The sequence below is a fragment of the Bacillus rossius genome, chromosome 14 (assembly GCF_032445375.1).
Source record: "Bacillus rossius redtenbacheri isolate Brsri chromosome 14, Brsri_v3, whole genome shotgun sequence".
Taxonomy (NCBI): Eukaryota; Metazoa; Arthropoda; class Insecta; order Phasmatodea; family Bacillidae; genus Bacillus; species Bacillus rossius.
In genome coordinates this window covers 17,552-44,920 of record NC_086341.1, presented here as the reverse complement: position 1 = coordinate 44,920, position 27,369 = coordinate 17,552, and the positions used below count along the sequence as shown (strand labels likewise).

At 40.8% G+C, this 27,369-nt stretch overlaps 2 protein-coding genes across 3 annotated transcripts in view; one reads left to right on the top strand and one right to left on the bottom strand.

Moving 5' to 3' along the window:
• Positions 1–164: 164 nt before the first annotated feature.
• Positions 165–18,297, top strand: LOC134538943 (vesicle transport protein SEC20). 2 transcript variants are annotated; one of them, XR_010076234.1, is made up of 6 exons: positions 193–425; positions 740–924; positions 3,311–3,421; positions 4,049–4,170; positions 9,195–9,447; positions 15,415–18,297. XR_010076234.1 is itself a non-coding variant. In XM_063380558.1 (5 exons), exons 1-5 carry the CDS (start codon positions 348–350, stop codon positions 9,380–9,382), a joined length of 684 nt encoding a protein of 227 aa, XP_063236628.1. In that variant the 5' UTR covers positions 165–347; the 3' UTR covers positions 9,383–18,297. The 2 variants fall into 2 exon arrangements, 1 of the variants encoding a protein (XP_063236628.1); XM_063380558.1 differs by having other exon boundaries at positions 165–425; positions 9,195–18,297.
• Positions 13,859–27,369, bottom strand: part of LOC134538942 (Kv channel-interacting protein 4-like) — a 27,905-nt gene continuing 14,394 nt past the window's right edge. Inside the window, exons 3-7 of the mRNA XM_063380557.1 lie at positions 18,928–19,125; positions 16,178–16,316; positions 15,482–15,620; positions 15,235–15,297; positions 13,859–14,187 (exon numbers count right to left, since the gene is read on the bottom strand). Coding sequence (XP_063236627.1) covers positions 14,140–14,187; positions 15,235–15,297; positions 15,482–15,620; positions 16,178–16,316; positions 18,928–19,125 — 587 coding nt within the window. The 3' untranslated portion in view covers positions 13,859–14,139. The remainder of the gene's footprint in view (positions 14,188–15,234; positions 15,298–15,481; positions 15,621–16,177; positions 16,317–18,927; positions 19,126–27,369) is intronic.

Here is a 27,369-nt window from a genome sequence, read left to right as displayed (position 1 = left end):
ATGATTTCTTGTATCAACTAAAACTCTTTGGATGGAAAAGGTTTTGATACTCATTATTTTATTTTATTTAATAGCTTATAATTTTTCTGGATGTTTAAAGTTTAACCTGCAAAAAAAAAAAAATTGTTCTTGTGCGCCAGTGCTACTAATACAAAAGGGAAAGTAGTCTATAAGTAAGTGCCAACAATCCAAACCAAAAAGGTTTTGTTGGCAGGTTCAGATCAAAACACGAATGTCTGTTTTCCTTTTTAAATCGTCTACTAGTTTACCAGCTGTAAAATGTATGTTTGTTTTCGTATTGTATCACAGAGATATCTCTGCTAGGGGTGCTAGATAACTCTATTACAATGACTGAAAATTATGTTTTAAATCATATTCGTCGGGAGATTGTAAACGTCAATTTATTAGTCAAAGCTCTAATACAGGTAAGTTATTATTTTTTAAATATTAAATTTAATCAGAACACTATCAGTGTGTCAATACTAATTTAATACTAATATAATGTATAGGGTTAAACGATATCCATATTTCTTTGCATCTTTTTTAACTTCCAAATATTTTACATGATGCATATTGTATTATGAAAGTTACGTTAATTAATTATAAATTGAATTTTTCTAATCAAAACCCTATTTGCTATCATTGTAAAACTTTGTGTTCGTAGCAGTTTACAGTCTTGGATGATAACTCACTAGGCCCATATGTGCAGTGCAGAGATGTAAAAGGTGTGCCCTCTCAGGACATAAACCACTGCTGCGGGCCACGGGAGCTGCTGAATGAGCTGAACAGCGAGGGGCGGGCCAAGCTGGCCACGCTCCGCCAGCACATCAACCAACTGGAAGCCCTGGCACGAGACGAAGACAAGCCGTCCGCTCGGGCAGCTCTGCTGGAGGAAGTGGAGGGCCACAGGCAGCAGCTCACCAGGTGCACCAACTCTCCTGGCCTTGCGACTGCCACAGAGGAGGACAGTTGTAATACTGTCGAACCAAGCACGGCTCCAGCAGGGGGGGTTTCTAGGAGAGTGTATTTGTGTTTGATTAATTACATGTGTTAAACTTTTATCTCATCTAAAGTTGTATGGAACTACTAAGGTTCTGTATTCCAAGACAAATCTCTGACTTATTTAAGATAATTATTTTTTTTTTTTTTTGCAACTGTATCCTTTCTTTGTACAATAGCTCCTCTCGAAAAGTCATTGTGTGAAACTGTCACAAGGAATAATACATCAGCAGTCTGCAATAATATTTATTGACTTTACATGACTAAGTGTATGTTTATACACTACATCAGTTATCATGTTCAATTAAAATGGAAATTGAGCCCAAATTTATTAGGCAAACCTGTGTAAGTTTTGAGTAGGACTTCAATATTATAGGCTTTGGTACACATTTTATTGGGATGTTCAGATATTTGCTGGTAATCATTTTAATAGAATGTAAATACCCTGTGCAAAATGTACAGCTCACTCCTAATGATTACCATCTTCAACCACTGTAGTTTTCAATACATATTTAACAATGATTAAAATGATCTACTTTTGCCGCAAGGATTTTCCTAGTGGGTTTTAGATTAATATAGGTCAACTCTCTACAAGGTTTTTTTAAATTTTTTTTTTTTGAAATTTAATTTTTAACAGAACGGAGATGCAAAGTACTGCTACAAAAAATACCTGTTGAGGGTTGATGCTTGGGTTTGGAAGCACAGTAGGTACTCAAGCATTTTTTAAATTTGTATATCAAGAGCCATAGAATAAAGTTGATGAACTACAACACAGTGGTGGCAGCCACATCACTGCTCAGGCTACCTAATATAGCATGGTAAAAACAAAAATGCTGGCGGCCACGACAATGCACAGGTATTGTGTTGTAAGCTAAAAACTGTGATCTCTCAGAAACCAGTAAGTAGGAATATAAAGACATTTTTTTCAGGGTAAATACAGTAATGTCTCTAGTGTTTGAAAAAAGTATTTTCAGAAATTTTATTGTTGCATTACTGAAAAGCCGTGCTGTAAGAACATTACCGTAAGTGTGATGGCCATATGTGCAGAACAATTCACTGTGAAATAATGGCAGACATTAAGCAGGGTTTTTAAAAATGTTAGTTACCATCTGAGTGCAACATCATGACAGTCAGTTTCCAGCTTTTCAGAACAGCTTGGCTGTGGCACCTGCAATACTCCAGCTGTATAAACACTATACTATACAATAAAATACATAAAATTTCCTCGTTTGTGTGTATCTCTGGCTTTACGTCTCATCAACAAGGAGTTTATTAGAAACAAAATATAACAACAACACAATGAATATAACTGAAGGAAACAATGGGCCATGTTTTGTGATAAGGAACCAGCCCAGCACTCAACTGGAGAGTTTCGACAACCAATCAAATAATGAAATCAGGTCAGCCAGTACGGGGTTTGAACCATAAATGTCCCAAAAATCAAATCATTTTTTTGCTGTACCACTGTTTCAGTATTTATTCTGAGCTGTGGTGGTACTTATGCCATTTGACACAAAAGATTTTCTTGAAGTCGTGTTAAGTGAAAATTGTTTCGCAAATGAGGTCCAATTCACAAGAAATTTCCACAATACCTAGAGTGCCAATATTTGATAGTGAAAGTCTTTTAAGTTGCATTAAACAGTACAAAAGCATCAATAGCGAGATGTGAAATAAATAATTTTTGGTGCCATAACTAGTATTCTAAAATTAACAATTATTGGGATTTCTCTGTAAAATATTTTTGTATGAATGTAAACAATGAGACGATTCTGTCAGTATTGCCAACACAGATTTTTCACATGTGAGGAATATGGCTGACGTTACTGTTCACAGGTTGATTTCCCCTACACATGCATTTCGTCAGTGCTCATCACCTTGCATCGTCTCTGACCCCCATGTCAGCTAGACCTTCAAGCTAAATTCACTTCCATTTCAGTGACTATATATTTTCTTTTAAATTCACTATCCATCAATAAATAGTAGGTTATGTGTTGTGTCGCAAATAGCAGACAACCATACACTTAAATACTTTTGTATAGGCTAAATGTTTTACTTTTAGGTACATAACAAAGGCTTAAGGCAACAAAACATCCTAGCCAAGAAGTCTGTAACTGTTCGGTATATAACTCGTGATCATAAATTCTGTCATACTGAGTATTAGTCGATCATTGCAAAACGAGAATAGGGCCAACACTATACTGAATGGTAGTTACCTTACAGTTATACAAAACCTGGACAACAAAGAACTTTAGTTTGTGTTGTAGACGGTGTAATTCCTGTTGTGACCCGGGATGATGCAATATTGTTGCAGCTCGTATGCAGCCTTCCGCAAGGCGAACGTAGCGTGCCTGCTCAGTCTGGACCGCGCAGACAAGGAAGAGCTGCTGGATGCTGCGGGAGAGGAGGTCGCCCTGAGGCACAGGTCAGTACCCCTCTCGGTCATGTGACTGCCTTCTGGCTCCTAGTGTCAGGTCGGACAAGTCATGATATAAGAACTTCGCATAGCGTGCGTTCTGGTGTGTGGTTCCCTTTCCTTCCTTAGAGCTGTATTTACACTATTGTGTAACATGCTTTCTTAATTTAACAGTATTTTTCTGTCATAAGGTGCATTTCAATGTAGTTCTTTTTTTGACTTTTTGTTTCCTTCGCCATCGTGGGAAGTATAGCAGTATGACGGCATTAAACTTTGTTTGCAAAAAACTTTGAGGATAGAAGTTTTAAAAGTGCAGGTAAGTAGTTTCTTAAGCAATTTATCTTTTTACTACGAAGAATATATGTGTCAGAACATACTTCATCATAATACTTAAATTGTTGCATCAAATGTAAATTTGCATTAATTATTTTACCTATACTAGAGCTCTTTTTTCTTTAATTTTCATGTTTTATCATCTCTAGATCTTAATTTTTCACTTGACTCCTCTCACTATAATGCAAACCAATGTGTTAACACACTCAGGGAGTGGCTTTTGTAATTACTCACACCTAACCACATGTGAATCATGGCAATGCGAAGGTCCCGAGTCAGTGCAGTAGCGTGCGACTGTTGCAGGCAGCGCCGGGACAAGGAGGGCCTGGTGAAGGCATCGTCGAGTGTCACGGACCAGTTGCTCTCCATCAGCAAGAACCTGGCGGAGACCGCGCAGCGCAGCGCCGGCACGCTGGACTCCCTGGGTGAGTCCTCGCAGAGAGAGCCTCTTGCTGGTGTTTACTGCATTCACAAGGAAGATGAATACCAAATACACAGATAAGCAAGCCAATATCAGCTCAGGTCAAATGTGTGAATGACTAGACAGCACAGAGAATTTCATGGAAGCAATTAGTTAGAAAAGAATATCACGGCACACACTAACACAGTTTGCTGAGAGTGACGATAACACAGAACAAGCAGACAAACCAACGATGATTAGAGAGGGTGAAAAATAGCATTTATTCTGGTCATTTATAGCATTCAAATATTTACTTGTAGCATTTTTATAGCATTTATTATCAAAATTAAAGAATTTTATAAGCGCTTCACCAACCACAGGGACATAATTTTTTCTTAGTCCCCAGAACCAGGAATGTACTTGTTGATGTATTCCCTTACAGCCGGATCATCGATTTTTCTAAGAGGGATATTAGCCTTGAGAAATATTTTCACAGTCTCTTCAATAAATTCCTTTTTGTCAATTTTTGCTTTTTTTTTTGTTATGCAGTGTGGTTGTTAATGTTGCCGGTCGTTTCCTGTCATCTTGTTCAGAAAATTGCTGGAGTCTGTCAATGTGACCCGATGTTTTAATATGTTTATCCGACGTATCCTTTTTCTCCCAGTTGATGCGAAGGTTGCACGGCTTGTACATCAAAATATTCATATTGCTAACTTAAAAATGATGGCCCTTATATTCCGATGCACGCGAATGTACGGAAACGGACTTGGTCCGCCCCATATTATCATAAACACGTAAAAACAATTACTGTATGGTAAAATGTGAGCACTATAACAAAAATCCGCACAAACTACACTTTGTTGGCAACCAGCGTAAAAACCAACGGTAAAAACAAAGCAAAGGTTTACTGCACCGCATAGATAAGCTGCACCGTATGTGTACTGTAGCAAATGGCGCTACGGAAATACATCGAGAATCGTCAATCGATATATCAAATGACGTAGTACCGTTGCGTACGAGATTCAACGACACTACTCGTACGCAGTAACTTCGATAATTTCATAGAGAGAATATACTGCGGCCACATTTAATTTCTCTCGTATTGTTTGTAAAGTTGTTGACAATGCCGAAAAAAGTGTTGGCAGCAATTCTTTGGCAATATGGTGGCGTGGTTTGTTTCTAGAGTAAATATTAAGGTTTGATTACATCTACGTGAAAAATTACCATTTAAAATGTCAAAATTTCCATGAAAAATTATTGTAAAATGTATTTTTATGTTAGTTTTGCCCAGCAAAGTGTTTACGAGACTTTTTAGTGTCAATTCGCAGGAATATGGGATTTTTGCATTTAATCGCAAGTAATTAACGAGTCGCTTTAATTCGCGGCTATATCGTTTTTACGATTTTTCACCCTCTCTAACGATGATACTAAAAGATAATCTAAACAAAACATTAACACAGTGGTGCACAGGTGAGCCCAGATATCGAATCAGATATTGTGGACACAGACATGTGTTCCCGTCATCACATACAAACAGACTAGCTATAATCAGCCTGCCCAGAATTTTCCTGCAGCGTGGAGAAACAAATGCTAGCGGAATGGTCCACGACCACCTTCATTTTCAGCGATAACTTAATACTAGAGCCACCTGTTTTTCGCAGCGCACGAAATCATGAAATTTTCGCCATAATCTAGGAATTTGTGCGAAATTTACCGCGATGCCGATAAAACGCGAAAAAATCACGAAATGAACGTATTCCTCTCGCTGTTGTGTTTACTTTTATTAGATTGAGCGCTATAAGTCAATCAGACCATGTTAACGTGAGATATATCGATTATATCAATATTTCGTCGACTAGCTCGTTGCTGTCCACAAAAAACTACCATTTGCAAACAACAGAATAACGAAAACTGCTTACGCTCGATAAATACCGATGTCATGTTCGTGCTAAAGAATCGACGGGTTTTTGTTTACGTGACAATTACGAGACCTCTGTCTGACTGGGTTAGGTTCAGGTTCATGTCGTTAGGTAGGTAAGGTGCAAAGAGAAAGTTCGAAGTTGTGAGAACTTAAATGCGAGCAATTTGAAGTTGAAACACGTTCTCCAACTCCAACAGTTGCCTACTGGACGTGCGAGAACGATTCGTCAATTTAATATATTTATTTGGTTAGTAGTATTTAGTCGAATGTCGGGAGTCTTGCGGTGTTGTTATTCTGTGATTATTTAGTCTCGTCGTAGATCTGCTTGTTTACTGTTTGCTTTGTTGACTGCGTGTAGTCTACGAAGGTTTAATGTAACGTTACAAAATAAAACGTTCATAATGGTGGTTACAATTTACGACCGCGAGAAAGAATTCTCGCACGAAGTATTGTAACGTGCGCATCGAGTGGGCCAGGAAGGATACGTTTTTGAAACACATTAATGGCAGCGCTTTCCACAAAAAGAATAAAGCGTTCACACAAGCTGCAAAGAATCTGAAGCAGCAAATACGTCAGGTGTCAAACGTCAGATTTCACTCACCGACGTAATTTCCCGCACGAAAAAGGCTAAAGAAGACAAACAAGAATTTGTTATGTCAACAGTTTGTGCTTTCATGGAAGCCAATATTCCTTTAGAGAAACTTGATCATCCTAAATTAAGGGATTGGATGAACAAGTACATTGAAGGTAGGCCTACTTTTAAAAACATCCTTTGATTTACATACTTCATGGTTTTTTTATTATTGTTTTCACAGAAACTTGAAACTACACTAAAATTTGTAAAAAAAATTAAATTCCAGTCAATGAGCATAACATTTCAATACACAAGAACTGAAGTGCTTTCTGTACCTAAATAAAACCGAATAAAACCTAAATTATCATAATATTTTTAACATATCTGGTTTTAAATTCCTGAAATTCTATCCAAATGTAGGAAATGCCATAGGCCTAATTATATAACATTCCTGACATTCATTACTTTTCCCAGGTGCTGGTGATTTAAGTAATTTTTAAATTCTTGTTTTTTCTGCATGACTTCAATAAAACTAAAAATTTTAAAGATCACAAATAACCTGAATTTTTAAAAAGAAATAAAAAAAGCATTAAAAAGAAAAAAAATTCTAAAAGTGATGAAAATTTTACCAAAATTAGTTTTAAAAATGATGAAAAATACACCGAAATCAGTTTTAAAAATGACGAAAAATACACCGAAATCAACAAAAAAAATTGACGACATCTGCCATTTATTATCACAGCAAACAGGTGGCTCTACTTAATACTAAAACTTTTAAATCAATTTTTTCCACCTTAGTTATCATAAGTATATTTGCGTTTACATGTACTGTGTTATATTACCACTTCAAGTTGTTGATAGAGATTACTTGCAAGGATATTTTAGAAATAATTTTGGTCATATAACTGTTCAACATGCCTCAATAATTGACCGGTTTAGCATTATGTGTATATTGTAGCTTTAATAAAACCAATAGCATTTTGGTAATGTTGTCTGTAACAAATATGAATTTAGGACATTTTAAAAATACATTTTGAAGTTGTTGGTCCTTTTACTAAATAGGGCTTGGGAGAAGAGTGTGTATGTGACTGAATTACAGCCTAATGTCTCTTTGGAATTGGGCTATTGGTATTCCAAGACGTTCGGGTAAAGTAAAAGTAATGAATAAGCATTGCCTTGTTAGAATACAACCATAACCTAACTCGTGTGGCATATTCCAGAATGTGTCCAAACCAAATTCCAGTAAGGAAACAGAACAGCAACCGTTCTAATAAACGGTGCCCTGTGTGAGGCTAGAAACACATTCCTACGTATTCTTCAGAGGATGTTTCACATCCATTGATACAATTGTTTCGGCAAAAATCTTAGAGATAGCAGCACCATCGCAACAAAATGGAACCATCTTTCTCATTTTCTCAAGTACTTTTTAAGTTTTGATATTTCTTTTTATGACAATTAATGTAAACAAAATTTATTCCAGGATAGTTTCGCCACCATAAAGTTCACGAATGTTTGAAATGTTTACGAAAGTGACTATATAAGTGTTAATGGTGCCAGACGTGGGTCTGCCATCTGGAAAAAATCACAGAAAACATGAGCTCTGGTCATGCATTGAAGTTTGGGCAACAGATAGGTCATGGATAGGACACCAGAATCCATTCCCTAAACAATAAGGGACTGGCCGTGACCTATCTAAGGGTTTGGGAGTGGTTTTGTGCACTTGGAATATGGTTAGGGTACTATTCAACACCTAAACCCTCATTTTTATGTCTTTGAATACTGGCCTTAGAGGCAATGAGGACCGATGAGATGAAAATGGGAATCAGTGGCATGGATTGCCCCACTGCAATGCCCACTGCATTCTTGGTGGGCCTGGCAGTTGTCTGTCACCACCTTCGACTGTGCACCGCTCGGGGCAATGGAGATGCGCAATGACATTGCCTCTGTTGGTGACGCAGTGGTAACACACGTGACTCGCATGCCAGGAGACCTGGGTTCGAATTCCAGTCTGGCTATTCTCTTTTCAGTTTAATGGTTCTCCGAGATTACTCTGGGCAATGTTATTCGTATTGTGTCTAACTTTAGACCACGTCCAATTCCTTCCTCTATGTCTCTGCATTGCTGCCATGTATTATTGATTTGGGAGTCCAGTTACGGATTTATGGAGTGTTATTTATTCAGCCACTCATCTATCGCTCATGTTGCTCATCTAATAAAAAAAAACATTTGTGAAATACCTCATCAATATTTATTCCCTAAATTATCTTGCTTTTTAATAATTGAGTGTTTTGCACAAACATGTGTAATTTTTCAGTTTTTTAATAGACTTAATAGCTTGTTACAAAATATTGGTGAGTTTTAATTATTTTGTAGAGCATAGTATTTGACATGAAGTTTATCGCATTGGCTTTACATGTATTCTGTTGTATGCGTGATTGTGATTAATGATAGGTGTGCCTTCAAGTTGGCAGCACTGTGTAGTTGTACTCAATTGTCTGTAATGACTTGGATGTTGACAAGACGTTACGACTCAAAGAGAAAATAAATGTTCCAGTGAACTCGTCGAGCAATGTGCACGACACACAGCAGGAGCTGTTGACGACAGGAAGCGTCATCTTGCAGTCCAGCAAGCTGCTCGATAAGTATGGCCGTCGAGAGTTCACGGACAAGGTTTTGTTGTTCTTCGCGTTTGCCTTCTTCCTTGCCTGCGTTGTGTACATCATACAGAAGAGGCTCTTCTGACGGGCGTCATGAGACAGTGGGGGCACCACGCCGGAACACACCAAAACCAGAGAGCTCTTCTTCTTGTTAGTAATAATCATTGACATGTGTATTTTATATAATCAGTCTTATCCTATACATGGCCTCTAGCTAAGACAACTGTATTCGTGGGAAGGAAAAATTTAGATTTTTTACTTTCAAGTGCACTGCTGAGGAAGCTGGCTATTAAGGACAAGAATGTTTTGTAATTTAGATTGATGACTGGATGCAGTACCCGGTGTTGCTCGGGCTGAACACAGGATGATATATTTTCCGCGAATTAAAGCAAAATACCCGAAGTTTCTTCTTTCCACTTGAAAGCTTACAATGTATATACATTTTTCATCCATTCTCCCTATGTATGAGAAATAATTGATGGTTATTATAATCAATAAATGGGTTATAATCAAAAGTGGCATCTTGAAACAACTTACATTTACTCATTGTAAACGCATGTCTCCTTCCGGTCTGCCGTTCAGCATTTGAAACACTTCGTCTTTGGGTTTCTTCAGGCGTCTATGCAGCTATCGATGATGTATGTCGCTCGGCATCTAAAACCTGACGGGCTTGAGTCTGCTCTAAGGTCGCGGCAGCCCTTTTAACTGCGTACACTCTGCATATAAAATCTGCCGGGGCTTAATCTGCTCCTCAGATTCTTGGTTTATAGCTACTTTCATAGCTCGAGCTTGGATAGAGCTACATGCTAGATTAGATTTACTCTTGCGAGGCATATCGGCATCAGTAGGTACCTTAAAAAGAACAAAAATAAGTGTAAGAAAATTTTTTTCCTACAATGAAGCTATCTAACGTTTTACAGAAATCTCAAGTCTACTCACTAACTACTTAATAAGAATCAGACAGAAAAATAACTAAGTAGGTTACTTTACCTACCTTCCTATTAAGAAATTACATATATGAAAACTACAACAAATGAACAAAACTATTTTATTTAAAGTAGGTATAACTTTGTACTAAAGTCCGGACCAGGATCACGATAAAATCAACATTTATTACTTTATAGGTTAAACATACAAAATACGTAAAATAACAGTAAATAGGTATTGCTTTTCTTAATTGAGATGGAAAAATGTCCAAATTTCTGACTTTATAGGTTAAACATATACCATACATAAAATGACACTAAATATTGACTTTCTTCATAGAATTGAAGAAAAAAATGTGTAAAGATTTCTAACTTTATAAGTTAAACATACAACAAAAATACAGCAAACCAAACTTAAAACAAACAAAAAAAAAAAACAAGCATTTTTATTGATTTGTCTCCATGGCAACGGGTGTTTGTAATGCAATCTATCGGCACTCAAAGAAAACTTACCAAGGAGAAGGTTGTACATGACCGTGTGGCAGACATAGAGAAATAATACACACTCACTTATAGTATCTCTATTACCTACCTCCTATGACTTTCTATTATAAATCTGAATTTACCTCTTTTTCACTCCCTTATGATGAACTTTCATAATTATATGTAGTCTTTGTCTTATTTCAGGATATGAGGTGAGCTAGCTGCGTGTCAAATTTCACTCAAATCTGTTGAGCCATTGAGGCGTGAAAGAGAGAAAAAAAAAAGAAATTATTTATTCCCCATACAAACTTTCATCCCCTATTTCACCCACTTCAAATTTTATTTTAATGACAAAAAGTAGCTTATGTCTTTCTCCAAAGTCCAATCTATTTTTATACCAAAATTTATCAAAATTGGTTCAGTGGTTTAGGCATGAAAAGGTAACATACAGATTGAGTTACTTTTGCATTTATAATATTAGTATGGTAGTATGGATTATTATTAACATATTATTCACATTTTCAGAAGAAAAATGAATTATACAGAAAATAAAGAAGGTGATGCGAGCACTCTTACGAGAGCACTGTCTAAGCTTGCAGTGACACTGCAAGAGAACTATTGTTATGAGATTGTAACTGTATTACAGTTTCCATGAAAAGACTATTGTAAGAACAAATTGTGAGGGAAAATGTATGGCCGTCTGCATTGTAGATTCGTAATGCTGAGAGTGCACAAGACACCGGAGGCAGTAGACATTATTTCTCCATGTCGGTCATGTGAAAGTACACTCCCAGCCGCAAGCATATCAAGACAAGATATTAGTATTGGAGTGCATCTGAGCCCCTCACACACTGACAGGAGATACTTCTGGCCGCTGTTTTCCACTAGTTCGAAAATATGTTTTGGGAAAATTTACTTAGGCAGTTTTTCCATAAACAAAATCCCATCTTAAAAGTGTTATAGTTTTTTTGTTATAACTTATTGTTTACACGAAGTAAAATGTTTATTTATGAATAAAATTATGAAAAATAGAAGATAATGTGACTTGCATATTTTTCTGTTAAGCTTATCCTATAAACTAACAAATGTTATGTATGTTTAAATTAAATAAACTTTCAATAATTTACGAGTTAATCATGTAAGTGAATTAAGGTTTTTGGTTTGCTGTGTTTAGAAAGTACGGTGTACATTTACAAAGGAGTTTTATTGAGGTGATTCAGAAATGTAACCGACACATTATAAGCTATTGTTACCAATTAACATCTTTCCTCGAGCCTGTTGTGCCATGTTTATTGCTTGTGTGATGGTCACCGCCTTCGTGCGTGCTGAGTCTGTTTAAACAGCAGGCCGGCTGTGTTATTCAGTGTGTCTGGTTTTTGAGTTATTCTTCAGGGTTTTAACATTTAAATAATAATATCATCAATCTATCAATCATTATTCATCCCATCAATCAACATCTAATCAGTCATAATCTATCATACATCAAATCGATCAAATCAATCATCAATTATCATCATCATCATCATCATCCATAATCATCTATCATCTTCTGTTACTTAACCATTTCTCATCCTTCACTCTAATCCAGTCTTCTCTCTCCTGCACTTCTTTAACTACCTGCTCTTCCCACCTCCTCCTTAATCTTCCTTGGGGTCTTCTTCCTGTGTACTTTAACTTCATCATTTTCCTTGGCAGCCTCTCTTTTCCCATTCTCTGAACATAGTCATACCATCTCATTCTTGCTTTTTCAGTGATCTCATTCAAGTCCTGTACTCCTGATCTTGTCTCACCACATAACTGCCAAAATACTCCTCATAAACTTAATTTCTATTGCTCTGACCCTCCCAGCATCTCTGCTCTGTAAGTAACTATGGGTACATATAGTAGGTATTGTACACTTATTTCCATTTTAAATGGAACCTCTCTCTTTCATTCCAAAATTCTCACACTTGTAGATTGCATGCATCTCTTTGTTGTCCTCTTCTTACAATTTCCTCCTTGTTTTTGCCCCCTCACTTCCTAGAAACCTTCCTGGAAACCTTCATGTATTAAGTATCTACAATAATAAAGTTGTTATTCTATCACAACATTCATATTTGATTATGTTTGGACAGTACCATCAGAATTCACATTAATATAATTTGTAATTGTTTTATTTAATTACTTAGTTATTAAGTATTAATATTGTTTCTGTATAATATCGTCATAGCTTGTGTTTTATAAAAAAAAATTGTGTGTAATAATGTTATATGTCTAAACAGATGTTCTGGACACAATGATGACAGCACAGGCAAACACGATAGGCTTCCTACATCCAAACATTTATATAATTAATAAATATAATATGTTATTTAATGTATCTCATGACAGGCATTTATATGTCTATATGAGTATATATGCCGACCACTGTTTATTCCTGCCAGAGAGCAGACGTGTTTCTGCAGGGATTCAGGTTAAGGGGTGTGGAATGCCTTGAGATCCCACTTACTCAGCCTGCGTTTGAGTTACCATAGCATCCTCGTCACTTAGAGTAGGGCAGGATATAGAGTCCTTAAAAAGCCATAGGGAATCTGCCAAATAGGCAATGTCTCGCTCTAGGACTGAGTCTAACCAAGTGTTTGGGCCCATTAATTAACATAGTGTGGCACTTAACACTGTTACACGATAGCAAACTTTCCCAGATGAAATACTTAACACCGTGTAGAAACTTAATAAAAAATCTAATATTTTTTTAGGTAAGAATTTTATCTTTACGTGTAACTCATGTGATTTATCTGGTAAAAATAGAAGACAAGTTAACATATCATTCTCAATTCATGTAAGAAATAAATACTTTTAATCAAGAACTGGTGTGTTACGAAAATTGTCACTATGCTAAATGAATGTTTTGGACTGAAACCATTAATGCACACACTGTGGTTAAGTCTCCAATTGGAATTGAGGTAAATAACTCCAAGCCTAGTCAATTTCATAAAAACTATTTAGAAAATGCGAAGTAAACAAATTTCATTACATTTTCTCTGGTCTGTATAGACACTTTTGGTCATCACGAGCTTTTCTCTTTACAAAAACATCCAGTCGTTTCAAATTACCTATGGCATCGGCGAATGTTTTTGCCACATGTGGATCACAAACTTTAAATGAAATGCAGATTGAACTCAGCATATTTATTGCACACCACATACATTGCTATCTAACATACAAAAAAACCATTTTTACATCAATCACAACATATTTTAGTATCTTAAAATGTGTTAAAACCTGATTCATCTATTTTATCTATAAATAAATGATTTTTAAAAAAATAGGAAAGAACACGCTCTCCATTATTGCAATATAAAATATTGTTTTGTTACACAAAATATAACATCTGTTACAACATTTTTGGACCATCAAGTTACGTGCGAGCACCTTTCGACATGCTGACAGCGCATTACCACAGGTCGTCAAACACGGAGAAAGAAGCGATTATGTTCTCGTCCTGGAACAGAGACAATGTACATGGCGGAGTAAGCTCAGAAGCTAGATGTGCCTGTCATCGTACCCTCTGAGGAAAAATAACTTGGGCATTGATACTCATGTACCATGAGTACATGAGCAATTATTTCAAAATTAATTCTACAATAACTCCCAATGATAAAACAAAATACAGTTGTTTATAATAATAAAATTTTGTCCATTTAATTATACAGTAAAGTAGTGATAGTGTTTATAGTTATATTTTCTGGATCATCTGTACTGTCATTTGTTTTTATTAATTTTGTAAACAAAAAGTACAAAACATTAATGCAAGTACTATAAATAAATATAATTTATTTTAACAACTAATTTGTAATGCATATTAGAATTATGCTTGTAAACAAAGATACATGTCCAGTCGAATACGACTGGAACATATTGTGATATGCTGCCATTTGTTCTGTTGGTTTGTGTGGAGAATTTCTCACTGTGCGTGTCTCGTAATGAAGTGTATAACCACAAAAACAAATACAACAAATGGTCGCATCAGTGGGTTATAAGCGTAACTTGTAACTGTTATAACTGGGGTTTATCAAATATTCCTATTTTAGGGTATTGAATAGATAGGTTGGTCTATATTCAATGTCAGAATGTTTTCAGGTCAATGCGGTACTCCATGAAAATATTTTTTTTTTGTGTTCCACTTTGAATGTACACCATGCCACCACTTTGAATGTACACCAATTTTGTGTTCCACTTTGAATGTACACTAATTAAAAAGGAAAAACATATTTTTTATTTAAAGCAAAAAAAATATTGGATAGCATTAATGTGTTTGTCAAATAAAATAACAATTGTTATTTACTTGACTGAATGTATAATTTTTTTATAATCACTTACCTTTCTACTGAAGCAATTGTAATTGATCCGGTGGCTTTTATAATATAATATTCTTAGACAGTACAATACTTTACCAGTACATCTCTGATAACGTACTATTTCATAACGGAAAGTTTTTCTTTGAGCAAATTGTATCAATTATAAGTTTGTGCCTGTGCATGTGATGTACCTTGGAACAGTAGTCGATGAATTCATCGATTGTGATGACTCCGTCGTTGTTGAGATCCAGTTTCTGAAACATGACAGAAAAAGTTGCCCATGTGTGACTAAGACCAGAATGAGGGAGGTTGGCTGATTTTAGCTTGTTTTCTATGTGTTTGTGTATTCATCATCTTTGTCCATTTTTCAGCTCTATGACATGCAGAGCAAACTAGCAATGGAGTTTGTTAAAATGATGATTTAAATGAGAAGCGAACCTGGAAGATGCTGTTGACATGCGTGAGGGTGGACTTTCGTGGGCGATCGCGCTTATCGCCCAACAGGCTGTATATGGCCGAGATCACTTCGAGCATCTCCTGCCGTGTGATGAAGCCATCGCGGTTCACATCGTACAGCCTGTGCACACGCACGCACACACACGTCACATCATCGGGCCAGAGAGTGGCAAATACAATCATCACGCAAGACTTTGCCTGGACTTTCAGTGTGCACAGTCGTAAAAAAACAACTTGTAAAATTATAATCTTGTAGCTGCCAGAGTTTAAGTGGAATTACTATTTAACATGCTGTGCATTGATTTAATACTATAAGAATAAATTATTATGCATAAAAATTAAATATAGACTTAAAGGTTTTATACTACCAATTTTATTTTACACATTAAAAAAAATATAGGAATATTATTGGGGAAGAGTGAGGGACTAAAGAAGCTTAATAAAATTATGCATCCTACGTGCTTGTTACGATGCCTCTGTTCAATTAAAGCAATATCAACTGGCAATGGCAGTGGTACAATTTCTCAAATACACACAGAAACATGGCCAGTGGTGCCAACTCACGAGAACGCCCAGCGACAAGGGCAGTGGTGCAAACTCACAAGAATGCATAGTGGCAATGGCAGTGGTGCCAACTCATGAGAACTATCAGCAGCTAGAGCAGAGGTGCTAACTCACGAGAATGCCCAGCAGAGTCGCTCCTGCAGCGTGCCCTTCATGATCATGGACAGGCCAGCCATGAGGTCGCGGAAGGTGACAGTGCCTGTCTGGCTGCGGTCCAGAGTCGTGAAGATGTAGTGTGCATACTGGCTGGAATCTGCAAGCACACAATTCCACCTCAGAGAAGTTCAAATCATTGAAGGAATGTAGTCAGTCATCTTTCTGCTTATAGACACCATTGTATCAGCGATATAGAACATGTGACCTGGGCCATCGAGAGGTGATCACTGTGTAAGGAGGAAAGGGAACCCACAATCTTGAGACTGAGCAGCAGGATTGCCCCCCTCCCCCCCTTCCTTCCTAGTTGAATTTTATGATTTTTAAATGGATGGGCTTTATTTGAATGTAGTACAAAATCAGAAGATAATTGCTAATATACAAGTTATGAAATAACTGCGCTTCACATTCACAGTTATGGCCATAATAAAGTTTACAATCATTAATTTTATATTACTAGTGAGGTTGAAAAAGCTATACATTAATTATTGTGAAAAGGTAGGGGAGGGGATGAGACGACAACAATTATTTTCTCCTGGGCCCTTAGTTTCTCTCAATGGCCCTGCATTTTAACAAAAAATAATAATTTAGGATTTTCTAATGCATTTTCTTGTATTATTATAAGTGGTAGCACAACATTAAATAGTTTGTCTTTTATTCGAAAGGACTTGTGTTCGAATACTGATCCCTCAAGCCATGGCTTCGCAAAATCACCCAAGTGAATCCTGGAATGGTTCCTTTGGGCCATGTCCGATTCCTTTCTCAAATTCTCAGAGGCAATGAGTGGGAGCCAGGTCTACAGTCACTCGCTGTGTTTAACGCACCGCAGGGGAATAAGTGGACCAGCGGTGAGATTGACTCCCTGCCGCCCAGGGAAACGAGTGTGAGCGAGGCTCGCTGCCACACGCTGCGGTTCGGGTGGAGCGAGTAACAAGCACCATATAGGTGGTTGGAGGCCTCCGAGGCAACGCACTGGCTGGGAAGAGAGAGTGGGACTCGGAGCAAGCGACCCGAGATGAATGGACCACAAGCGAGTGTAACTTGCTGCCGGTGGCTTGAGAAGAGGGGGCCACGAGTGGTGGGAAACCACTAGTTGCGGAACCTGGCAGTCCTGGACATCACTGAATGATGTTATGTGATTACCGACCCCACAGATCATTACGAGGACTTCAACCATATGTCTATGGTTCGGGCGAGCACAATTTGCAGTGGCTGCCAACATTGGCTTCAGAATCACTAATATTGTTTGAATAGAGAAAGTAAAGAGTAAATAAAGTAAACAGGACACTAGGTTTAGTCAATGAATGTGTACTACTCGCAAGTAATTTGTTTTTTTGGTAATTTGTGTCTCAGCCAAACAAGTTGAAGCGTACAATGATCATATAAACAAAGAATGTAACTCAGTCAGAGGAAACTTCACGTGCTGAGGAGTAAAACAATGACATATTGAATTGAGTGTTACACATTATAAGGCATGTACATCGTTTCGCTCCTTAAGATAGGATCACCAGATAAGCAGTGAATGTTTCACTTGTCCATGATCGTCTCCACAGCACTCCGCGTAGCTTACTGTCAGCCTCAAAAACGAAATGCACAAGAACGAGCCGAGTTAAATAAAGAGTACATATGGTGTAAAGAAGAAATACATCCGCAGAAGGAAAATATTTCCTGAAGGTGGGGGTGAGGGGAGCATGTGCACTACCAGACAGAATCAAGGGGAGTTTGCAGACACAAAAGAGGAGGGGAGGGAGTAAGGAGGGGAAGGGAAGTGACTCGCTACCTAAGAATCAACCCGACGTGAACGGAAATAAAAACGTAGCTCTTGCAGTATACTGCAAAGTAGTGGTAAATTAATGTCTGCGTTCTTAATTCTGAATGTCAGTACAGTTTTTCCCTGTATTGTTTGTATGCTAAAATGTTAAGATATTGATTAATATTAATGTCATCCCTTTATTTGTTGTCAGGCTTAAGACACAACTTAGGAGGTTCCTGAATAACAGCAAGTCCGTCTGTATCATGAGAATCATATGTTTACTTTGTTGTGTAACCTATCACTTGGAAATAAATGTCATGTTGTGGAATGAGTTGTGCTGTTTCACATCCCCATCTGTCCTAAAGTCCTTGTTGGCTTGTTTACATTTTACCAACAGTACAAAGAAAGGATGCAGTTGTAAAACATGACATTACTAGTTCAGAGATTGGCTTGATTGGAATAGTTATAAATTTATAATAGTTTCATATAAATTTTAATTAAAGAAAAAAATTACACATGAATTTAAGTAAAAATAACTTTACAATCCAAAATAATTAAAAAATCCAGGCAAAGTTTTCGGCATACAGCAGTGCTTTTGCAAGGTATTTATTTTGGGGTTATCCTATTATGATTTCTACTTCCACTTCAGGATATTTAAAATTCTGCTTGTGACTTCTGTATTAAAAATGTATATGTGTGTGAAAAAAAAACCTTTAAAATTTTATGAATACATGTGGTTAATTAGTAATGTATGGATTTTATCTCATAACATGTAAGTTAGTTTTTCGGTGTTTTACCTCGCACAGTTTTGCACAGTGGCTTAAGGCGACAGAACCTCCAAGCTTGTAGTGGACTTGAAGTATCTTGGATACCTCCAAGGTGCTCGTAAACTTGAGACGGGATTGAACCCACAATGACGCGGGGAGTACCCTGGCCACACACTGACGATGCACGCTACCTCCAAGTGGGAAGAACTTGGCGAAGATGTGCTTGAAGGTGGGCTCAGTGATGACGCCGCTGGGGCACTCGGCCTTGAAGGCACGATACACGTAGCGGATCTCGTCCTTGGAGAACTTGGTGGCACGACTGATGGCGTCCAGGCGGTCCGGCATCTGGCGCGCCGGGGCGTGGACCTCCTCATCCTCCGCATCGAGTTCTGCAACCAGGGCCCAGGGGTGCGGGGTCCACATGAAACTTAACCAATCCTGAGTACAGATACCTATAAATCAATGGTCCCACTACTTTTTTTTGTTTTTTGTTTTTAAGCAAGCAAGACAAATTTATTCACAATGCCATGATTGATTGTAGGTTGGAAATATGTACAAAAGTTGGTGTGCCACTTAACACGACGGCATACTGCCCGATACTTCACGACACAATCGTTATTTACAATTCATTATCAGGTCTCATGAGAAATTTGAGCTAAAAAAATAATATAAATAATATAGCATTTTACATTCCAGCATCCTTTGGCATCATGATATACTGAATATACAAGATCTGTAAAACGAAGCTGAATAATATATGACAAGAATGAGTCTTCCACACCAAGGAAGTGGGATGAAGACAAAATATTAATAGAATATAATGATCACGAAGAATGTGAAAATACTAATGATAACAACACTATCCTAGAAACTGAAAGCTAACTAAGAAAGTAGCATCTTCATGGGAAATGAAAAAAATTTTTACACCAACAAATAGTCGCATCCGCGAAATTGAGGACAATATAGAAGCAGCACTTGAAATTGACATTAATGAAGACTGTAATGATACCCTGAGACCAAACATCTGGAAACTGTGTGTTAAATAAAGTTATTCTGATCAAGCATATGATAATTACGACAGTGACTTCAAGGCTGGCGATAAAATAAGAAGACTGTAAGGGAAGGGAGGGTAAGATGGTGAACATACGGTTATTCCTTGATTTCTAGCCTCTGGGAAATGCTAATATTTGATGTTTCTATATCATATGCAAGTAAAATTAACCCTCTTGTAAATTTTTTGTATGCAAAGTTGTCATCTTACTCGCACAGATGGGTCTAATGATGAACTAGTGCTGGTAAGATGAATGTGAATTTAATGAAGAAAACAGAATGTTCATTTCACAGAAAAAATGTATATTTACTAAAAACTTATAGTATTCAGAAACAAATAGATATAATTTAAGTAGGCCTTGAAAACTGAAAGTAAAATTATTTGATTTAATAGCTTCATTGGTTACATATTCAATCATAAATTTTTTCCATCAAAATACATAAAAAATTTAAATATTGGTTAAGTTACCATTCATTTGTAACAATAATCATTATAAATAAAAAAAAACTATGTAGGCCCTTATAAAAATTAATTACAAAACTCACATTCCCATGCTCCAAGTTTAGCAATTGCTCTATCCCAACCAGTACACTGAGCATGAGCCCTGTCTTTACGTACAGAACTTTGATACCAAAGTTCATTCTTCCTTCTCTCTCCACACAATACAGTCTATCTCCTCAACAAGTTATATTATTTTGTCTTCTGTTTCCATGTAGACAACACTTATCATCTCTTGAGTCATTCATATGGCTGGCTAGTTCCTTTGCTTTCCTTTCCTTTCCTTAATAATAGGTTCCTTGGAGCTGTCTTTTTCCCCCTTTTTTTCCATGACAATAGTTTTTCTTCTTTGCAGTTTCTTCATTAACTGCTCTGATTTTTTTTAATGCTCGCTCTACGGGTGAATGAAGGGAGCTTCCTGCATTAATGCTTAGTTTTAAGATATGCAACAGGAAGAACATGCAATGAATAGCTACAGCTTGGTTGGGAGATGGCTTTTGACATGTCCAGAGTATGCAATGTCTTTTCTGTAACAGGTACTGTTGGCTTTGGTTTTCTTTCTATACATATAGTTTTTTTTTTTCAGTAGCTTTGGTGAAAATCTTTCTTGCTTAGCCACTGGTGAATGCTGTGGTCCTACAATAAACACCACTGGTGAGTCCCCTAGTCCAACAGTAGCCACCACTGGTGAGTCCCCTAGTTCAACAGTAGCCACCACTGGCGAGTCTTGTGGTTCTACAGTATCCACCACTGGTGAGTCCCCTAGTCCAACAGTAGCCACCACTGGTGAGTCCCCTAGTCCAACAGCAGCCACCACTGGTGAGTCTTGTGATTCTACAGTATCCACCACTGGTGAGTCCCCTAGTCCAACAGTAGCCACCACTGGTGAGTCCCCTAGTCCAACAGCAGCCACCACTGGCGAGTCTTGTGGTTCTACAATAGCCACCACTGGTGAGTCCCCTAGTCCAACAGCAGCCACCACTGGTGAGTCCCCTAGTCCAACAGTAGCCACCTTTGGTGAGTCCCCTAGTCCAACAGCAGCCACCACTGGCGAGTCTTGTGATTCTACAGTATCCACCACTGGTGAGTCCCCTAGTCCAACAGTAGCCACCACTGGTGAGTCCCCTAGTCCAACAGCAGCCACCACTGGCGAGTCTTGTGGTTCTACAATAGCCACCACTGGTGAGTCCCCTAGTCCAACAGCAGCCACCACTGGCGAGTCTTGTGGTTCTACAGTATCCACCACTGGTGAGTCCCCTAGTCCAACAGTAGCCACTACTGGTGAGTCCCCTAGTCCAACAGTAGCCACCACTGGTGAGTCCCCTAGTCCAACAGTAGCCACCTATGGTGAGTCCCCTAGTCCAACAGCAGCCACCACTGGCGAGTCTTGTGGTTCTACAATAGCCACCACTGGTGAGTCCCCTAGTCCAACAGCAGCCACCACTTGCGAGTCTTGTGGTTCTACAATAGCCACCACTGGTGAGTCCCCTAGTCCAACAGCAGCCACCACTGGCGAGTCTTGTGGTTCTACAGTATCCACCACTGGTGAGTCCCCTAGTCCAACAGTAGCCACCACTGGTGAGTCCCCTAGTCCAACAGCAGCCACCACTGGCGAGTCTTGTGGTTCTACAGTATCCACCACTGGTGAGTCCCCTAGTCCAACAGTAGCCACTACTGGTGAGTCCCCTAGTCCAACAGCAGCCACCACTGGCGAGTCTTGTGGTTCTACAATAGCCACCACTGGTGAGTCCCCTAATCCAACAGCAGCCACCACTGGCGAGTCTTGTGGTTCTACAATAGCCACCACTGGTGAGTCCCCTAGTCCAACAGCAGCCACCACTGGTGAGTCCCCTAGTCCAACAGTAGCCACCACTGGTGAGTCCCCTAGTCCAACAGTAGCCACCACTGGTGAGTCCCCTAGTCCAACAGTAGACACCACTGGTGAGACCCTAGTCCAACAGTAGCCACCACTGGTGAGTCCCCTAGTCCAACAGTAGCCACCACTGGTGAGTCCCCTAGTCCAACAGCAGCCACCACTGGCGAGTCTTGTGGTTCTACAGTATCCACCACTGGTGAGTCCCCTAGTCCAACAGTAGCCACTACTGGTGAGTCCCCTTGTCCAACAGCAGCCACCACTGGCGAGTCTTGTGGTTCTACAATAGCCACCACTGGTGAGTCCCCTAGTCCAACAGCAGCCACCACTTGCGAGTCTTGTGGTTTTACAATAGCCACCACTGGTGAGTCCCCTAGTCCAACAGCAGCCACCACTGGCGAGTCTTGTGGTTCTACAGTATCCACCACTAGTGAGTCCCCTAGTCCAACAGTAGCCACCACTGGTGAGTCCCCTAGTCCAACAGCAGCCACCACTGGCGAGTCTTGTGGTTCTACAGTATCCACCACTGGTGAGTCCCCTAGTCCAACAGTAGCCACTACTGGTGAGTCCCCTAGTCCAACAGTAGCCACCACCGGCGAGTCTTGTGGTTCTACAATAGCCACCACTGGTGAGTCCCCTAGTCCAACAGCAGCCACCACTGGCGAGTCTTGTGGTTCTACAATAGCCACCACTGGTGAGTCCCCTAGTCCAACAGCAGCCACCACTGGCGAGTCTTGTGGATCTACAATAGCCACCACTGGTGTCCCCTAGTCCAACAGTAGCCACCACTGGTGAGTCCCCTAGTCCAACAGTAGCCACCACTGGTGAGTCCCCTAGTCCAACAGTAGCCTCCACTGTTAAGTCCCCTAGTCCAACAGTAGCCAATACTGGTGAGTCCCCTAGTCCAACAGTAGCCACCACTGGTGAGTCCCCTAGTCCAACAGTAGCCACCACTGGTGAGTCCCCTAGTCCAACAGTAGCCACCACTGGTGAGTCCCCTAGTCCAACAGCAGCCACCACTGGCGAGTCTTGTGGTTCTACAGTATCCAACACTGGTGAGTCCCCTAGTCCAACAGTAGCCACTACTGGTGAGTCCCCTAGTCCAACAGTAGCCACCACTGGTGAGTCCCCTAGTCCAACAGTAGCCACCACTGGTGAGTCCCCTAGTCCAACAGCAGCCACCACTGGCGAGTCTTGTGGTTCTACAATAGCCACCACTGGTGAGTCCCCTAGTCCAACAGCAGCCACCACTTGCGAGTCTTGTGGTTCTACAATAGCCACCACTGGTGAGTCCCCTAGTCCAACAGCAGCCACCACTGGCGAGTCTTGTGGTTCTACAGTATCCACCACTGGTGAGTCCCCTAGTCCAACAGTAGCCACCACTGGTGAGTCCCCTAGTCCAACAGCAGCCACCACTGGCGAGTCTTGTGGTTCTACAGTATCCACCACTGGTGAGTCCCCTAGTCCAACAGTAGCCACTACTGGTGAGTCCCCTAGTCCAACAGCAGCCACCACTGGCGAGTCTTGTGGTTCTACAGTATCCACCACTGGTGAGTCCCCTAGTCCAACAGTAGCCACTACTGGTGAGTCCCCTAGTCCAACAGCAGCCACCACTGGCGAGTCTTGTGGTTCTACAATAGCCACCACTGGTGAGTCCCCTAGTCCAACAGTAGTTAACACTGGTGAGTCCCCTAGTCCAACAGCAGCCACCACTGGCGAGTCTTGTGGTTCTACAATAGCCACCACTGGTGTCCCCTAGTCCAACAGTAGCCACCACTGGTGAGTCCCCTAGTCCAACAGTAGTCACCACTGGTGAGTCCCCTAGTCCAACAGTAGCCACCACTGGTGAGTCCCCTAGTCCAACAGTAGCCACCACTGGTGAGTCCCCTAGTCCAACAGTAGCCACCATTGGTGAGTCCCCTAGTCCAACAGCAGCCACCACTGGCGAGTCTTGTGGTTCTACAATAGCCACCACGGGTAGTCCCCTAGTCCAACAGTAGCCACCACTGGTGAGTCCCCTAGTCCAACAGCAGCCACTACTGGTGAGTCCCCTAGTCCAACAGCAGCCACCACTGGCGAGTCTTGTGGTTCTACAATAGCCACCACTGGTGAGTCCCCTAGTCCAACAGCAGCCACCACTGGCGAGTCTTGTGGTTCTACAATAGCCACCACTGGTGAGTCCCCTAGTCCAACAGTAGCCACCACTGGTGAGTCCCCTAGTCCAACAGCAGCCACCACTGGCGAGTCTTGTGGTTCTACAATAGCCACCACTGGTGTCCCCTAGTCCAACAGTAGCCATCACTGGTGAGTCCCCTAGTCCAACAGTAGCCACCACTGGTGAGTCCCCTAGTCCAACAGTAGCCACCACTGGTGAGTCCCCTAGTCCAACAGTAGCCACCACTGGTGAGTCCCCTAGTCCAACAGTAGCCACCACTGGTGAGTCCCCTAGTCCAACAGCAGCCACCACTGGCGAGTCTTGTGGTTCTACAATAGCCACCACGGGTAGTCCCCTAGTCCAACAGTAGATACCACTGGTGAGTCCCCTAGTCCAACAGCAGCCACCACTGGCAAGTCTTGTGGTTCTACAATAGCCACCACTGGTGAGTCCCCTAGTCCAACAGTAGCCACCACTGTTGAGTCCCCTAGTCCAACAGCAGCCACCACTGGCGAGTCTTGTGGTTCTACAATAGCCACCACTGGTGAGTCCCCTAGTCCAACAGTAGCCACCACTGGCGAGTCTTGTGGTTCTACAATAACCACCACTGGTGAGTCCCCTAGTCCAACAGCAGCCACCACTGGCGAGTCTTGTGGTTCTACAATAGCCACCACTGGTGAGTCCCCTAGTTCAACAGTAGCCACCACTGGCGAGTCTTGTGGTTCTACAGTATCCACCACTGGTGAGTCCCCTAGTCCAACAGTAGCCACCACTGGTGAGTCCCCTAGTCCAACAGCAGCCACCACTGGCGAGTCTTGTGGTTCTACAGTATCCACCACTGGTGAGTCCCCTAGTCCAACAGTAGCCACCACTGGTGAGTCCCCTAGTCCAACAGCAGCCACCACTGGCGAGTCTTGTGGTTCTACAATAGCCACCACTGGTGAGTCCCCTAGTCCAACAGCAGCCACCACTGGCGAGTCTTGTGGTTCTACAGTATCCACCACTGGTGAGTCCCCTAGTCCAACAGTAGCCACCACTGGTGAGTCACCTAGTCCAACAGCAGCCACCACTGGCGAGTCTTGTGGTTCTACAGTATCCACCACTGGTGAGTCCCCTAGTCCAACAGTATCCACCACTGGTGAGTCCCCTAGTCCAACAGTAGCCACCACTGGTGAGTCCCCTAGTCCAACAGCAGCCACCACTGGCGAGTCTTGTGGTTCTACAGTATCCACCACTGGTGAGTCCCCTAGTCCAACAGTAGCCACCACTGGTGAGTCCCCTAGTCCAACAGCAGCCACCACTGGCGAGTCTTGTGGTTCTACAATAGCCACCACTGGTGAGTCCCCTAGTCCAACAGCAGCCACCACTGGCGAGTCTTGTGGTTCTACAGTATCCACCACTGGTGAGTCCCCTAGTCCAACAGTATCCACCACTGGTGAGTCCCCTAGTCCAACAGTAGCCACCACTGGTGAGTCCCCTAGTCCAACAGCAGCCACCACTGGCGAGTCTTGTGGTTCTACAGTATCCACCACTGGTGAGTCCCCTAGTCCAACAGTAGCCACCACTGGTGAGTCCCCTAGTCCAACAGCAGCCACCACTGGCGAGTCTTGTGGTTCTACAATAACCACCACTGGTGAGTCCCCTAGTCCAACAGCAGCCACCACTGGTGAGTCCCCTAGTCCAACAGTATCCACCACTGGTGAGTCCCCTAGTCCAACAGTATCCACCACTGGTGAGTCCCCTAGTCCAACAGTAGCCACCACTGGTGAGTCCCCTAGTCCAACAGCAGCCACCACTGGCGAGTCTTGTGGTTCTACAATAGCCACCACTGGTGAGTCCCCTAGTCCAACAGCAGCCACCACTGGCGAGTCTTGTGGTTCTACAATAGCCACCACTGGTGAGTCCCCTAGTCCAACAGCAGCCACCACTTGCGAGTCTTGTGGTTCTACAATAGCCACCACTGGTTAATCTCCTGGTCCTACAGTAGCCACCACTTAAAAAAGGGCATGACATGTCTAAAACTTTTAAAGATTGCAAAACATTTGTGTTACTATGTAACAAATAAAATAGTATATATTTGTAAGTAGTTTATATTTGAGAGTTATAGAACACTAGCAAAATCCTTTGAAATTAAAATTAAACATTTATAAGTAAAATAACTATCATAAAAAATGGTTTTGTAAGTCTATTTGTTTCCTTTAAATGTTTTTAACTTACATTATAACTCATTTTAAACTGTGATTTTTGATACTGAAATTGACCGAGATATAGAAGTGTAATTACAAAGTGTAAATCTAAAAATATATAAATAAATTAAACAAAAAATGAGTGGTTTTTGAGTTAAGTGATTGATAAGTGTTTAACTTTCATGATAGCTGATCTAATTTACCTGTAATTGAGAAATATTTACCACTATTAAAGCCTTATAGTCCGTTGCCAGCATCAAGATTGAAAGTATTTTACGGATATGCGGATCATTGTGAATTACTCGGTATGTTGACTGAGAGACGGGTGACGGATCATTGAGGATCCACCTTTATCCTGAATGGCGGATGGGCCAATCTTTGCATTCGCAAGTCCTTCAACAAACGTTTTTCGTCGGAGTGTACCTGCACAGTCAGCTGTTGTCGCGCGCGGTGTACTGTCCCTCCGGGTGACCACATCTGCGCAACATCAGGAGGTGGCACGAATTTCCGCAGACGATCCAAATATTTACCTCCCGAGCGGGTTTGGCTTTCGAACTCTCGCCTCTAACGTTCACAAACACCCCCCCCCCCTCCTCCGCACGGCTATTACCCACGTCCCCCACACCTCACGGCTACGCCCGAGTGTGCATGCGAGGTATTGTGTTAGTTGCCTAGTTATATGCAGCGTGAGTGGTTTACCGTTTTAAGGAAATATCACATTCTCAGCGCCACTTCTGTCCGATGTCTGACCGTGTTGTCCGACCACGCTGTCAGATACGTTTTCTAGCGTGCCTCATTTACCTGTATGATGCATCTGGTTCGCGTGACAAAAGAAAATGACAGCTCGATACGTGGTACTCTTCAAAGCTA

Excerpts from the sequence above, each read along its gene's own strand:
- LOC134538943 (XM_063380558.1), top strand. The coding sequence starts at position 348 with ATGACTGAAAATTATGTTTTAAATCATATTCGTCGGGAGATTGTAAAC. Across the intron at positions 925-3,310 it reads CACAGGCAGCAGCTCACCAG|CTCGTATGCAGCCTTCCGCA; the intron begins GTGCACCAACTC and ends ATATTGTTGCAG. Across the intron at positions 3,422-4,048 it reads GAGGTCGCCCTGAGGCACAG|GCAGCGCCGGGACAAGGAGG; the intron begins GTCAGTACCCCT and ends CGACTGTTGCAG.